General features: G+C 32.2%; 1 protein-coding gene across 1 annotated transcript in view; it reads right to left on the reverse strand.

The window, feature by feature from the left end:
- Positions 1 to 17654, reverse strand: part of HELRODRAFT_62030 (hypothetical protein) — a gene marked incomplete at both ends in the record, with an annotated part of 80675 nt that overhangs the window by 13910 nt on the left and 49111 nt on the right. Inside the window, 3 exons of the mRNA XM_009010624.1 lie at positions 4408 to 4530; positions 5011 to 5089; positions 16316 to 16427. Coding sequence (XP_009008872.1) covers positions 4408 to 4530; positions 5011 to 5089; positions 16316 to 16427 — 314 coding nt within the window. The remainder of the gene's footprint in view (positions 1 to 4407; positions 4531 to 5010; positions 5090 to 16315; positions 16428 to 17654) is intronic.

The raw sequence follows: 17654 nt of genomic DNA on the forward strand, positions 1-17654 counted from the left end.
ATGCTCCGATGGATGCAACGAATTAGTCTGAAGGACCACATCAAATCTACCGAAATCCTGCGTCGTGCTAGTTAGATGATATAAAGGACGAATACCGGCAACACCGTCTGCGGTGGATTGGTCATGTCAATCGAAGTGGAAACAGTGCCATAACTTTTCTTGCAGATGTTGAAATACCTGGCACACGTCCCAAAGGCCGTCCAAAGAAGTCCTGGTCGCAAACAATCGAGCAAGACATGAAAGCTCTAAATTTAAATGAAATGGATACAACTGATTGTCTAATTTGGTGCAAAAAAATTGATGGCAAAGAAAACAACGTCCTACCTCGAGGAACTGAGTTTCTGGACACTAAACGAAGATTGATTGATTATTTTTTGTGTTAACGTATTTGAATTTATAAAAACAACCAAACGTAAAAACGTAAAAGGTTTTATGTAAATTACTTTCAAAACTCTATTTTTTATGTTGCTGGACTGGAGTCAGATTAAAAATTTTCAGACTTCGACACATCGATTGAAGTAAAAATTTGCGACTCTGGATTCCCACCCCGGAAAGTTTTGTCAATTTTTGCTTCAATTTTTTCTAATTTTACTTGAATGCAAACTACTAAATAAAACATATCTCAAAAAACATGAAATTTTTTTATATTTAAGTGAAATTATTTTATATTTAAGTTTTAAATTCTACTTAATGATGATGTAATATTTTTGTGGTCAACATAAATGATGAGAAGATGGTCAAAATTACGTTTCTATTTTTTGTGTTTTAAAGCATTTTTTAGTTAATAGTGATGATATAATAAATTATGATGCAACGGTTGGAATATTTTTTTTCTGAGTCGAAATTTTTTGAAGGGCCAGAGTCGGGGTCTGATATTATTTTATTAATTGTGTGGTTGATATATATATGGAATATCAAAATATGTAAAATGTAACAAATAAGCAATGTTTAAATAGTAAATTTGCCATAAATGCCTTTTTTGAGTTGTACAAGCGATGAAAACAGTTCAGAGTATCAAAGAAGAAATTTTTGCCGGATTTGAACTCGGAGTTTTTTGAGAAGCCGTAGTCGGAAATTTTTAATCCGACACCGGAAGGTGTTAAAAATTGTTTTATCTAAAAATATTTTTTTACGCCTGTTTATGTTAGAAAAAAATATGTGCATGCATTTTTAAAAAGTGATGCACATTTTAGTATGCATAGCCTTAATTATTTTTTTAAATTATAATTATTATAGCAGAACGAAAAAATACTAAAAAGTAATTGAAATCGTATCGTCATTCTCGGGCAAAAAATCATCAAATGATTATGTTGCAGCACCTATTACAGCCTGTAATTTTCATAGCAAATCAGATGAAATAACTGACAAAAATAGTTTAGTAGGATTCAAGGCAAAAGATAGCTGTTTCATTAAATTCATTTAATAAATTGCAACTTATTATCCATTATCTCTAGTCATCACCAACGAAATCCTCAAATAACAATCTGTTGATTGGATCTAGTTCCAAATTCATTGTTAAAGAGTTTTTAGATATATTACAACCATTTATCTATGAATCAATAAATGATTGTTTAATAAACAACGCGATGTCCTATTCACAATAAACTAAACATCAAACCACAACCCAAACTATAGATTTATCCGAACTGAACCGAAACCAAATCCAAAAATTTACAATTACAATTTGAATTTCAAATTATCAAATTATTACCAACACCTGGTTTGACAATCACCCAAGAAGAAAATATACTAAAAAGAGTCCCGTAGACAAGGTAAGAAAAATGCTTGATTACATTACAATATATAGACGATTTTTAAATGCTGTTTTACATTCCAAAAGTTACAATGGAGCTGATTGTGGCAGTGATCATAACCTAGTTGTTTGTAAAATCAGGATAAAGTTTAATGAAAATCAAGAGTGAAGTGGCCTCAAAATGTTTGAATTTTGTCTGTCACAAAAAGATGAGATAAAGGTCAAGTATAATGTTGAAGTACGGAATCGTTTTCAGTTATTGACGGAAGACGTAAATAAATCTAAATATGAAATATTTAGAGATGCCATCACAGAATCAGCAAAGAAGGTTATACCTAGGAAAGAGCAAAGAAGAGGTCATAAAAGATGACATCGTACCTATGATGGATGAACGAAGGGAAGAGAAATGTTGCTATTCTGATAGTTACAAAAAGCTAGAAAAAACAATCAAAAAATGTGCTTGGAAGCAAAGGACAAGTGCGAAATCAATGAAAAAATCGAAAAAAGTAATACAAATGCATTGTATAAAAAAGAAATCACTGGAAAAAGGGCTTGTACCGTTTCTGGATGCACAAAAGCTAAATCCGGTGTAGTAATCTTTGTGAAAGAAAAAGTGCTTGAAAGATGGACTGAATACATTCAAGATTTTTTTGATGATAACCGTGTTTAAAAGCCTCCTATTAAAAAGACCGTAGAAGGACCAAAGATCCTTAGTTAGATCTGAAGTTCGTGCCGAATGAAATCAAATAAAGCGCCAGGTCCAGATGAGATAGTTGTTGAAGAAATTAAATGTCTTGATAAATTTGGCATTGAAAAAGTGACGGAAATTTTAAATGAGATTTATAACAGCAGCGAAATTCCTGATGATCTACCCAAGTCAATATTTATCGCATTGCCTAAAAAACCTAATGCAACAGAATGTGAGCTACATCATCAGCTTGATGAGTCATCTTATGACCTTGAGAATTCTGATGATGACAGCACGATATGAAATTTCAAATGTCCAATGTAGATTTGTCGAGAATTATGGCACAAGAAACGCTACCTTTATGTTAAGAATGATCAGTGAACGAGTGATTGAAATGAAAAAAGACTTGTCGATTACTCCAAATCTTTTGACAGCTTGAAACACATGGAGCTTACGGAAAAATTGGAAAATTTAAACATTGATAGAAAAGACACGAGAGCTATCAAAAATATCTATTGGGACCAAAGAGCAGCGATGAAAGTTGGCAAAAAATAACTGGTTTTGTCGAAATAAAAAAAGATGTTAGTCAAGGCTGAGTTTTCTCTCCAGACCTGTATAATCTCTATAGTGAGATCATCATAAAAAGATAGAAGCTCTACCGGGAATATTCATTGGAGGTGTGAATATAAACAATGTAAAATATGCCCATGATACAGTTTTTATAGCAGATTTAGTGGAAAAATTGCAAACAATTGTTTCCAAACTGGTTTTTTAAAGTGAAAGGAAAGGCTTGCAAATTAACATCAACAAAAGAAGTGCATGGTTGTCAGTAAAAGCAAAACAGCCCCGATCTGCTCCATAATCATTAATGGTAAACGAGTGAAACAAATCAACAGCTTGAATTATCTCTGAAGTCTGATTACCTCAAGTTGTAAATGTGATATGGATATCAAAAAAAGGATAGCTATGGCAAAAGATGCATATTCTAGAATGAAAAACATCCTTGCCAACAGTAAAATCAGAATATCAGCAAAATTAAAACTGACGAAAGACTTGTTTTCATGTTTTGTCGATCACATTTTTCTTTTGCTAACTTCTGAGTCCTGGACAATAACTAAAGAAATGGAAAAAAAGATTAACGCTGCTGAGATGTGGTTTTTGAAAAAAATTATGAAAATTAGTTTGACCTTTCATACTTCGAATGAGGATATATTAAAACAGTCCGGTTATGAAAAGAGTAAATTACTACAGATAATCTGACGGGGGCAGCTAAAGTTTTTTGGTCACATCATGCGGAAAAAAAGGAAAATCTAACAACTACTGGAAAGATTGCAGGGAAAAGAGATCGCGGTCAACAAAGTATAACATTCGTGAAGTCCTTGTATCAATTGTTGAATATCATCACATTTCAACTAATACAAAGTGATAAAGATCAGGTTTTGTCAAGGTCGATGGTCGCCAATGTCTTGAAAGAATAAAGCACAAAAAAGAAAGAAAGCCATGTCTTGCGCTGTTATCACGCGATAGCCTTATTCGAATATTGTCTGTCCGAAAATCAAAAACTATCATATCATACATAAGGCGGTGCTCGCACGCTCGTGCATACTTAAGGTGTGTACGTCGTGTTGTGTGGATTCTACAACCTTTGCAGCATGAAAGCTTAATTATAAGTATAGAATCACATGTAAGAAGTTTTGCGTTTGTTACAGCTGCAAAATAATAAACAAAAAATTATATGGAAAACATAGGCTTTAAAAAATATTTTTTTATTATACCCTAAATGTAAAATTTATTCAAATTGTTAACACTTTCGGGAGTCAGATAAAATGGTTCGACTCCGACCCCAGCCTCTCAAAAAATTACGACTCCAACATACTCCAAATCCTATTTTTTGATTAACCGAATATTTTTAATATTAAATTTATAAAAAACTTTCCTTGATATAATTGTTGATAATAAATTTTACCTAGTAACCTAGCTTGAAAACATCCTTGAACGGTAAGTGGCGAGTCCTTCTTAAACTCTTGGTGTCCACTGCTTCTTGTTGGCATAAGCTTAGGCATGTTCAGATCATAACGAGTATATATCCCTGATTTCATGATTTAACATGTTCCGCCAGTAAAATAACATTGTTAAATTATAATATTTTTGTAGTCTTATTTAGCTTCAATAACTAAATAAATCTAATAAAATAAAAACAGTTTGATGATATTTTCGCAAACAAATTATTTGATTAACAGTATTTATTAACACATTTTCAATAGCCATCAATACACATGAGAACAATAAATTTGCATAGAATAAAAGATAAAAAGATTTCAAATTAAACAGATTTGTAATCTTCATAAAAAAAATATTAGGATCTTTACTGTTTAATTTTGAACAAGTCTTATTGTTAACATTGTTAACATATTTGAAACAAAATATTTTTTGGTAAAACATTTGTGTTTTCTGCAACCCAAATAGTTTTGGTTCAGTTGAAAAAAAAATCACTCAAGTAACATCAAGGTAGTTTCAAAAAAGTGACTATATAACAATGATAAACGGATAAAAAATTTCTTTTCAAAACCTGACTGATCGAAACTGTTGTCTATCCAATCCCTACCAAATGTTGACTCGATGCTCTCCCCATGTTTTGCAACAAACAACTGTCGTGGACCTTTGAGAGATGCAATCGGCAACATGGGAAACATATTATCGCAACAAACGTTGCTATTCATTGGTGTCGGTATTGGTGGCGATGGTGTGACAGTTAGAGCCGTTAATTTGCTTGTTGTTAAAATTATTGTTGTAGCTGATGTGAATGTTGTTAACATCGTCATATTGGATGTCGTCTCCGATGATGTCGTAGAGGAAACTGATGTTGAACTAGTGCTTATCGTTGATTGTGGTGTTAGTTTTTTATTTTTTGATGTAAAAACTGCAATAGGTGGTTTGACAACTTTAAACTCTTTTGCTAAATTTTGCGAAGGAAAAGTAGCGGAAGAATTGTTGACTCCACTTGTCTCAACATAAGTTGTTGGTATTATGGCAGCATTTAAAACTTCTAATTCGGGTTTATAACCCGTTGTTGATTGATTATTTGCAGTAATTTCTTCATGATTAGGTGCATACATAGACATGGAAATGTTGTTTGATGTAGTTTGGCTGACTTGATGCTGTCGAGAGTTTAAAGATGTAGGCATTGTTGCGAAACCTGAACTAATATTTGATGCAGGTGTTGTAGTTATTAATGGTTTCGGTATACGCTGAGGACGAACTTTTTCCTCGTTTGAAAGCTATCAATTATGTTTACGAATAAAAATTAAACAAGAAACAATCCATAAAAAATTGCTAAAAATAATGAGTAATATTATTGTCATAATTTAACAGATGAATTATTAACCCTTTTCAATTTTTAGGTTTGTATGGCAAACTAATGTAATAATCATTGTAACTTCAATAACATATTTTAATATATGTTGAGGGCACAACCTAAATTTATGCAGAGCCTTGTGAAAACTGAGGTAACCGCACTACATCCGCGTTTACAGATATAAATTATTAAAACTACCGAGATTTTGCTATTTGTCGCGGATGCGGTTTTAATAACCAATTTTTAAAAAACCACTCGTTGAATGTTTAAAATTCATGACAATTTCCAGAATAAAAATTTTGTTCGACTTAATCTAAAATTAAATGTCTCTAGAAAGTTCGATTTGTTTTTCCTTTTTGTTATTGATTTTGTACTAATTGGTTTAAAAATTAGTTATACAAACGGTTATAACCGGAGTGGGATTATTTTTACCAATCTATGAAAATATGTTTCAACGAATCCAAAAAAAATTTGCATAAAGATCACAATAAAAAAATATTTCATGTTGAGAGGAACAGTATATCTTTTATTGGCAATACCTGCATCGAATATTTCTTCTGAAAAGGGTTGAGTCTGTCCTGAACAATATGCTACAAAAAGCGCTTCGGTCTTCCTAGACAGAATTATTTTATAAATACCCAAAAACGGAAATCTTTTATTATTTTGCTAATATTATAGTGTTAAAAGTTATAAATCGAGCATAACCTCCCGTCAGCATCAAATAAATCAAAATATAAAAGATAACTAAAAGTACATAAAATAAGATAAATTTTACTATTGAGTTTGAAAAAATAAATCTCAACCCTTTTTTGATGTCATGGTCACCCAAGAAGAACGTTTTCAAAAACGGCGGTATACGTCAAAGAAACTAATAAAGGAATTTGCTTGAAAAAAGTGAACCAGTGTTATGAACAGTTGTCAGCCCAATAAAAGCATTTGTGAATCGAGTGTTCATACACTCTTTTTAATAGACATTTCCGAATTGAAAAGAATTACCAAAGTGTTAATAAATGATAACTATGAAATATCTTCCACTGAAGACGTAGTCGAAAGAAAAAAAAACTACAAATCAACAACTCAAAACATCAACAATTATGGAGATATATAGAAACCATTTTAATATAGAAACCATACGACAAATGCATACAAAACTGACGAAACCATTTAAAAAAATTTAATAAAAATGTCAATCCTACAAACCCAGGCAATGAAATAAAACTAGAAATGTACTATAACAACTCAAAAACGTCACATCTAATTTTAAAGAATAACTGCTCCCTCCGAAAAAATTTAGCGTTTAAACGCGGTCACTTAATATATGAATTCAAATGTCCCTTTGTCGAATGCACTCGTCATTAAAATTTGTATATTGTTGTGACGTCACGTCGCTATTACTCCGTCTCATCATGTAAAAAAAGCTATAATGGTCAAAATAAATTTTTCACAAATAATAATATGCAAAAATTATTGTTTTGGTATTGATAGCTGATCAACAGTTAAAAAATCGGACAAAATGTTGGGTCAATTGGGCTTTGAACTATCTGATTAACTAGAATCAAGTTTCCTTTAGTCATACGATACCAAGAAGAGATAGAGAAGGTAGGTCAAGTTTTATTAATCTGTATTTATAGTTTAAATTTGTACAATTTTCTTGGAATTTTTGTAGTTTTCCTAAAGACTTTTTCAATTTCATTTATTAGACGCCACACTTCAACCGGGACAAAACAATAGCTGTGTAATGCACACAAATCCATTATTAGATAAGGCACTTAAAATTTTTAGCCATTACTCCCAATATATAGTTTGTTTCCTTTATCTGTGATATGATCTTTAAATTTTAACTGAAAATCAATAGGTGATATGTGAGTAATAGCATGTGTCCGTTAGTACATAGTCCGTAGATATAAACATTCGCCCATTTACTGATGTTGACATTGAAACTCCACCTCTGAAAACACCACATAATGTTGTTCAAGCAATCTTGCAACGCAATATCATCCTCAGTATTAGATTTATTTGATAAGAAGCAAAATATTTTAGCTTCGTCGGCATATAAAAATATATTACATATATAAATTACATTGATATAAACATAAATAAATAAATATATATTACATTGATATAAATAACAAACAGTAGCGGACTGAGCACACCTCCATAAAGAACACCACTCGTAATTGATCCGGCACTAGAGAATCGATCATTTACTCTTGGAATATTCTGTCAGTTATGTAGCTTTCTATCCATTTTATAATTTTAATGCAAACTTTATATTTTGCTAGTTTAATCGTCAATTTTTGTGAAAGATTTACCATTTACAGATGATAGTACTCTTAATGATCCATTGATTCCTGAGAATGGTATGCCGGAGTTGATTATTAATGAGATGTTGGTAAACGATAAACCGAAAAAAATCAACCGAAACAAGTCTCTGGGTCCTGACGGTGTTCACTCCAGAATTTTGTTTAAATTAAAATACTGGTGATATTCCGAAGGATTAGAGGCCAGATCTGGTGGTACCTTTATATAAAAAAGGTAATAAAAATTTGGCAACCAATTGCCAACAGGCCAATTGCACTACCTCAAATATGCTGCAAAATTATAAAATCAATTATAGCTTATATCAATTATAATATTAAAAATTATTTTTTAAGAAACAATTATTCACAGACAGACGATATGGGTTCTCCCTTCTCGTTCAATCACATTGCAGCTTTTGAAACACGTTGATGAGGTAACGGCAACATTGGATGCAAATATGAGTGCAGATATCCTTTACACTGACTTGGAAAAGGCTTTTGACACGATTTCCCACTCCAGGTTTTTGTTCAAATTAAAAAAATATAAAGTTTATGACAATATAATTAAATGGATAGAAAGTTACTTCAAGGAAAGAACGTTTCGTGTTAGAGTAAATGCTTAATTATCAAATGCCAGTGGTGTTGCCAGTGGTGTTACTCAGGGTTCACTTTTATTTGTGAATTACATCAACGATTTTTACTCAGTTTGCAACAATATCTTCCTATCTGCCGACGATGCTAAAATTTTTTGAACAATATCCGTGCCGCAAGATGGGGCAGCGTTACAGGGTAATTTGGATAATGTAATGTTGTGTGTCAGGGTTTTAGCTGCGACCGGGAAATTAACATGCAAAGGGTATGAATACATTGTGATAATGGTGATAGACGAATGGCAGGAAAGCAGGTAAAAATAGCAGCTAAACCGACGTAACTTCTTTCACTAACTGTACCAACCACCGACGTAACTGCTTCCACTAACTGCACGAACTAACAGCGTAACTTCGAGAGTTTTTTATTTTACTACCAATTACTACCGACCAGCTTTCGCCAACACCAACCGAACTATATTTTTTCTCCTTTCAAACTTCCCGGGTCTACTTATTTAAACAACTCTGTACACCCCGCGAATTGGCTGCTATTTTTACCTGCTTTCTTGCCATTCGTCTATCACCACTATCACAATGTATTCATACCCTTTGCATGTTAATTTCCCGATCGCAGCTAAAACCCTGACAGTTGTGGATAATGTAATGTGCCACAAATGAAATCTGAAGATTAATGTCAGTAAATGCAGCTTGCTGACATTAGGCATATGTTTATCGAGGGACTATTTTATTACCGATTCAGATGATGTAGCTCGGGTCTTGACAAGGGTGAATAGTATCCCTGACCTGGGTGTGATAAATGATGATCGCCTACAATTTAAAGACCATGTTTTGAATCGAATAAAAAAATCTAACACCATGTTAGGAATACTATCTAGAAATTTCAGTTGCTTGTCTGACGAAGCTTTCACCTGTATCTACAAGTCGTTGGTTCGCTCACGTCTGGAACTTGCTGTTGAAGTTTGGAGTCCATATAGAAAAGGTCCAATTAACGAGTTAGAAAACGTTCAGAGAAGAGCTACCAAAATTCTAAAGTCTTTTAAAAATTTGGATTACAATTTAAGATTGGTAAAGCTAAATCTCCCTTTTCTCGAATACCGCAGAATTAGAGGCGATTTGATTTTGGTCAATCGAATACTTTACGGTATGGTGGACCCTGCGATTTGCCCACAGTTGTGTAGTAAAGCCAATGTCAACACCAGTTTTCAACAGATCAGTTTATGTACTCGATTGGCAAAAAAGGATTGTAGAAAATATTTTTTCTCGAATAGACTGTTAGCCCGTGGAACGCATTGCCTGATGACATTGTAAATGCTCCGTCATTGGACATTTTAAAAACCAAACTCGATTTATTTTATGGTGATAAAAAGTATTCTATATTTTAATATTAATAATAAATAAATAAAAACAATAATATTATTCTTATGCGATTGAATTATTGACACAAACATTAACTTTAACTTTTTTTGTTGATTTTTATTGAAATTCGCTCAAAATGATTTATGTTTATTTATATTTTGGGCAAGGGGCTCTGCTCAAGCATTTCTTCTGATAATAATGATAATGACCTGTGATTTGTTACTGGTCTAATAAAAAAATTCGATTAATGATTGGTACAATAATGATAGCTAGTGAATTGTGATTGATCCAAAAATGTCTTTAAAATTAAATTAATTACATGCATATATTATATTTTATTGAGCGGCGCGATGGCGTAATAGTCAAAGGCGCCTGGTCATGCTGTTGCAAGGACTGGATTAGAATGCAGAGATCCCCACCTATCATATGCGTATCCATAAACGCTGTGTGCTCGTATTTTTTGACAACGATTGATTGACTTTTAGCCTATATAATTATATACATAAATAAATAAATAAATAAATAAATAAATATATATATATATATATATATATATATATATATATAGGATTAAAACTGTCAGAAATGCAGTTATTGATGAAAATCACAGCTTGTTCACAGCATATATATATATATATATACAGTACTGTATGAATTCTGTTGTTTCACCTAACATTCTACCATTCCAATTTTCCTTGGTAGAATTTTCTAGAAATTGTTCAATTTATTGTAAATAGAATTATTATCCAGTTCCCTCATGTAAATTCAATAAAACTGTTATCCAAATTCATCATGCAGAGAGGCCTTATTTCAATGTTTTACAAATCATCTTCAGTGCAGGTTTGGTTTATATAGTTTCTGAAATTAATTAATTAATTCAATTATTTTTGTGTGTTGTCAAGAAATTTGGCGGGTTATTGTTACAATCGACACATGCAACTCCAATAACCTGCCAAATTGTTGTTAGAGTTAGTATTAAGGCGTCGAGTTGGTAAGGATGTAGTCATTCATTGTTAAATGTTTATTTGGGGTTTATTCATACATATTATGATGAATTTAGATAAGAACAGTCTAATTAAATTTTGCTGATGAACTTGGATAATAATAAATTGAACAATTCTAGCAAGAAAAATTGAAAAGACAAACTTTAAATTGATTAATGCCAATAATTCAGTAGAATTCATACAATACTGTATAAAATATGATCTCCTCCAAACACATATATGTAAATATTTATTTATTTAAAAAATAAAAATGACTCAAATTTTTAGCTGTAATTTAAAGAGAAAATTTAAAATAATAGATTATATACTTTGTTTTTGCTCAGAAAAAAAATTATTTAGCCTTAATAATAGAAAACTTACATGTCTGGAATGATCTGCGTCAACATTCATATCCGCACCTATGATAGGGATCGATCTGTTAAAATAACATGGCGCTACTGTAAACCAAAATTGAATATATAATTATAAATAATAAAACACAAAAACACAAACATACATGGCTTTCATTTTGCACAGGCCTACAGATCTTCATATTCGTTTTAAAATTTTTATTCCAAATTGTTATGTAATATCTAACTTAACCATATAAATTACTTTATACATTTATTATTTTGCCATATTTTACAATATTACCAAATATATACATTAGTTTGAATTATTTTTATTTTTCGTTATAATTAACTTTATCTCCTTTTAAAACAAAATTTATATTATATTTACGCATTATTCATACAGACTATTTTATTAAGCGTCGCGTTTTTAATTTAAAATTGAATTGAACAGTGAAATATTTAATTTTCCTCATTAATTTTTAGGTTCAAATTAATTCTTGCTTCACAAAGACACGTATTATTTTAACACTAACAACCATACCTTTAATGAATGTATAGTTATTCTGGTTTTAAATTCAAAAGAATCGAACTGCTATTATCCTAATTCATTGTGCAGATAGTTCCTATTTCGATTTTTCATAAATTACCTTCAGTGCAGCTTTGGTTTATATATTTTCTTTAGACAAAGAAAAGTAATATATGATCATGTCGTTATCACTGCTATATTTGAATATATTGTTATTCTGCTGTAGTCTCTGTTGAATGGTGTTTTTAATAGATGATGTTTTGTAACGATTGCTTACTAGTAGATTAGTAACTCTTTTCAGTTTTCTATTGCGATCATCAGTTGAGAATGAATGCGTGAATGCACGATTCACAAAGGATTTTATTGTATTTTATTACTTTAAAGTGCTCGTTGCATTTGTAAGTAAGACATCACAATTGATTCTAAAGAACAACTGGACTCCTAAAGACGATTCTATCGGGTTGTTCGGAAAGTAATTTAATTTTTTGTGGTGAAAATGAAAAACGATCTTCGTATAATGAATAAATATTTAATTAAATTATATATTGGCCATTATGATTGGCCTTTTGCCATCTTTCTGGTAGTAGCATGATTTCACGTTCATAAAATTTTTGGTCTTTGCTGGCAAAAAACTTGTCCTCCTGCTCTTATCAATTCTATCGGAACACCATCCTTCCCTGTACTTTTGTTGTTCTTCATTTTACTCATTGCTCTTGTAATTTCTTCCCTAGTTATTTCACTTCATTGATTATTTTTCTGTTTTTCAAAATTTCAAGCGTTTCTTTTTTGTATGTGTTCTTGTCTGTGAACAAGTCATTAATATATTCAGTCCATCTATCCTTTATCTTTTTACTTTCCGTTAGGATGTTTCCGTTTTTATCTTTAATAATCCTTGACATATTTTTTTGTTTTCCTTTTAACTGTCTAACCAGCTGGTACCACTCTCTTGTCTTGTTTTGCCAAATCATCGTCTCTACCTTTTCACATTTACCATTAAACCATCTCCTTTTATCTGCTCTAGACTCTTTTTTATTTTTGGCAGACTTCTTTGTATTTCATTTTATTTTCTCTACTCTGTCTTTTTGTCATTTTCAAACTTCTTTCTTCTACAAGGTTCCATGTTTCATCGCTTATCCACAGTTTTCTTGAGAATTTTTTCTAGATTGCTAACTCTTGTTTTCAAATCGTAATTGGATGCTGAGTCCAATTCATGTTCGATTTTATTTTTTATATCCTCCATCTTCTGCTTTATCATTTCTGTGTTGTATCTCACTTTCCTAATGCTTTCTCCCATTTTAAGCTTTTGTTTTATTTTCATGGCAACGTTACATAAGACGAGGCGATAATCTGATCCAATTTCTGCACTTGGGAAAGCTCTTCATTGGGTGACAAATTTCATCCATTTCTGTTCTATCAGTATTAAATCTATCATGCTCAATGTTTTTCCGTCTGGTGACATTTGTTGTCGTTTTGCCTCTTTGTGTTTGTGACATACAATCGTTGGTCTTTCACAAACTCTAGTAACCTTTCCCCTCTATCATTTCTATCTCCTACACCGTATTTTTCCATTACTTCTTCAAATCCAATGTTGTCACTTCCAATTTTAGCATTCCAGTCCCCAACAATGATCTTGACATCTTTGTTTGGTAATGCTCTCAATGTTTGTTCCAGTTGTTCGTAGAACGTTTCAACTTCATCATCCGAATGATTTGTTGTTGGAGCATAAGCAACTATCACAATAATATCTCTTGGATATCCTTGAATCTGGCATACATCAACCTGTCATTTACCGGATTGTATTCAATTAATGCTCTTCTTGCTTTCTCTCCAAAAATCATTCCCACTCCATGAATATGCTCGGTTTCTGTGCCTGGCCATAACAGTTTTCCGTTCTCCACTTCCTGTCCATCTAACTTCACACAAGTTTATCATATCTAAACCTCTCAAGCTCTTTTTTCAGCATCGCATATGTTCCAGCTTGTCACAGTGACTCACATTCAAAATTCCAACTGTAAATTTCATCTTCATTTTACCTCTTTGGGACTCAGTAACAAACTTTTCATTGTAGCTCCTAGTTCCCAAAGCTGCAATGCGGTCCTTGTTGTCCCGGGCGACTACCGAGCTGGTATGATGATTTGCTGTTGTGTTTACCATCGTGTTTGTAGCGTTTTTAAAACAGTGTAGCAAGCTTATGTCAACCCTCCTCCTTTACCCGGACTTGGGACGGGCAACGAACTCTGTTGGATTGCAGCCCCAGATCTCACGTGTTATTATTGACCGGTTGGCATCAACTAATGCCTTTATCACGTCTTTATCAGCTTCAACCGACCTTTCAGAACATGATGCATCTTCAACATCAAAATTTCCGGATCGAAATTTTGCAAACCAGTTCTGGTACTGGCGTATTGTCAACACCTTTTCATACACATCGGTTAATTTCTTTATGGCTTGAACAGCATTTTTATCTATAGTAAAAAAGTAAAATATGACAAAAATGCTGCTTATTTCTTTCCATATTTCAAAGAGCACCGACCAAAAACTACTGCGTAAAATCAAGTGAACTTATTCACACACAAGTCATGCTATATCACCTGTCAAAACATATAATGACAATGCGACACAAGTGTGAAGTTAGATGTGAAAAAATACAATTAAATATTCTGTCTGGAAAAAACGAAATTACTTTCCGAACAGTATAATACATTGAAGCGTAATCATAAAACATACAAATTCAAATTTCATAATCGTAATCATATATTATCCAAATTCAAATGCGTGTCAAGACGTTTCAAAATGCATACACAAAGAGGAGCCATCAAATCTCACTTACAATCAACACATGCAACTCCAATAACCCGCCAAATTCTTGACGACACAAAAATAATTTAATAAAGCACCAACACAATATACACAAAAGTTGCAGAAGCTCCGTAATAGACATCAACAATCTACAAATAAACATCCAACAAAGAATGATTACATCATTACCAACTCGACGCCTTAAGACCATAATGCATGACTCTTCATTTTTGCTTAAAATTTTCTCAAAACTTATTTTTCATTGTACAAAATACTAGCAGAAATTGATTATTTTTAAATTTATCGTAACCAAAAATATTCAACAATGAAATTTTGTCCTTAGAAAGGATACTATACACTACTTAGTACATGTTTGCTTATAGGTGATTATCACTTTGTGTAAAATAATTCAAAGCATTTGTCATATAGATTTGTCATATAACATTTGTCAATATATATATATATACAATGTGTCTGTAGTGTCGATATTAGGAGTTTTATGTAATTTAGTTCATTCTGTAGTTTTGTTGAAAATAACGTTTGAATTGACATTTTATGGGTGTTTTTTGAGTTTTGAATAGAATTCTCGGTTATTTGTTGTTTCTAGGGGTTTGGTGTTATTTTTGGTGTTTTATAACTTATTTTTTTTAGGGTTATTATACGCTAACACAGGTGCACCTGGTTAGAGGCGTGAAGAATTGGTACTGCTTATGCAGGATACACACCGGCCATTTTTGCTAGTTTTGTTTATCTGTTTTTTTTTGTCCTGTTTTTGTTTTTTGCACTAGAGTCATTACTTATTTTATTTGATTTTGGTTTATTATTAATTCATTAAGTCCTGGGCATGACATAAAACTGCATCCACACTGCCTTGCGACCTTTTGAGCAAAAGGCTAGGCCCACCGCTTATAACTGGTGGTTGTCGTTAGGATGGGTGTCCGGTTGTGAAAAATTTCCCTAAAATTTATTCCATGCCATCACAAACAAAAACAACGACCCCTAGTTCCCAGCAGGCCTTAAGGGGTCAAGGGGTGCTAAAAATCCCTGGGAAGTATGCAATAGCGGAGAGATGTTGCAGAAAAATTCAGAATGGTCACTCTATGATGCTTAAACTTGGAACGCTCAATGTTGGATCACTGATTGGCCGCAGCATGAAAATCGCAGGAATGCTCGAGCGTAGAAGAATTAACATCTGCAGCCTTCGGAGAGATGAAAAATGACTTCTGGGCTGCGTTTTCTGATACCATCTTAACAATACCAAAATTTGAAACTATCCTGATTGGAGGCGATCTCAATGGCCACGTTGGAAAGAAAACAGATGGTTTTGACAACGTGCATGTCGGTTTTGGCTATAGAGAACGGAATGAAGAAGGCAAGCTGGTGTAGATAACAATTCAATCAAGTGTCAGCAGTGTAACCAGTGATGTCACAAACGTTGTTCAAAAATAATTGGTACTTTATATAAAGTGTCCAATTTTGTTTGTCCTGCTTGCATCAATCCACAACTACAAATACGAAATAGCAATGTTTTTGAAGCCATCAAGGTAGAGAAAGTCACATCGTTTCAAGATCTAGGGAATGTTCTGGATTGTACTGGAAGAGCTGAAGCTGCCGGTCGAGCACCCATACGTGCAGCCTGGAATAAATGGCATCCCCTTGCTTCTATATTGATGCGGCTTGAGATCCCACTACCACTACGATCAAGACTTTGTAAGGTTTAGAAGGTTTATTGTGTCTGATTAAGGAATTTATAGATAAAGGAGGCAAAAAATTAATTGTATGTGACTTCAATGTCCTATTTATAGACTGGAATTATGTTTCAACTTCTGGAGGTATAATGTCCTTTCAGAAGAAATTCATTGATTGTATAAATCACTGTATTTTGTTTCAATGTATTGATTTTCCTACCAGGTTCAAAAACCAGCAGAAGCAAAACATATTGGATCTGTTTTTTGTTCAGGAAAAAAATATAGTTCATGACATTAAATGTAATCTTCCAATAGGTGAAAGTGATCACATAATGATAAGCTTCTCATGTTTAGTTAGATGGAAAAAAACAGTCAATTAAGCGTTTTGATTTCAATAAAGGGAATTATGTGCCAATGAATCAATTTATTAAAGCAAATTTATCTCATGCATTGATGGATGTGATGAATGTTGGTGACAATAGCAAACAATCAATAATTAATGGGATTTGGGATAGGTTTGTTTCTGTTATTGAAGGTGCTATTAATAAATTTGTACCAGTAAAGTATATAAATGAAAATGAAAAAAAATCCGTTAAATTACCAAATTCTGTTTTAAATTCAATAAGAGAAACAAATTTATTATGGAAACATTTCATTAAGTACATGAATAATAAGATATTTGATGATTTTAAGAAGGTGAGAAACAAAGTTAAAAGAGACATCAAGTTAATAAAGATTAATTATTTAAATGGTTTGGGTAAATTGGTTAAAATTAATCCTAAGATATTTTGGAAACAGGTAAACAATAGTAGAAAGGATAGGTTTTCTATAGATAGTTTGTATGTGGTTGATAAAGAGGGAAATAAGATTGTTGTAACAAATGAATGTGAAAAGGCAAATGTTTTGGCTGATTTTTTTACCACTGTTTATAGTACTAGCAACAGGGATAATGATAGTATACAGGAAACTGTTTTGTGTGAAAAAACAATTAACTTAATGAATGTGATTGATTTTGAACCACAGGTTGTTTTCAATAAATTGAAAGTGTTGAATGTATTTAAATCATCTGGACCAGAAAACATTAGTGCAAAGATATTGTTTGAATGTAGTAAATCTATTTATGATTACTTAAGTTCATTATTTAATAGGTCTTTTGAATGGGGAGTCATCAATAATGTATGCAAAGAAAGTATTGTTACAGCCATTTATAAAAAAGGAGATAAAAAGTAAGCTAAAAATTATAGA

Source organism: Helobdella robusta (assembly GCF_000326865.2).
Source record: "Helobdella robusta unplaced genomic scaffold HELROscaffold_1, whole genome shotgun sequence".
Taxonomy (NCBI): Eukaryota; Metazoa; Annelida; class Clitellata; order Rhynchobdellida; family Glossiphoniidae; genus Helobdella; species Helobdella robusta.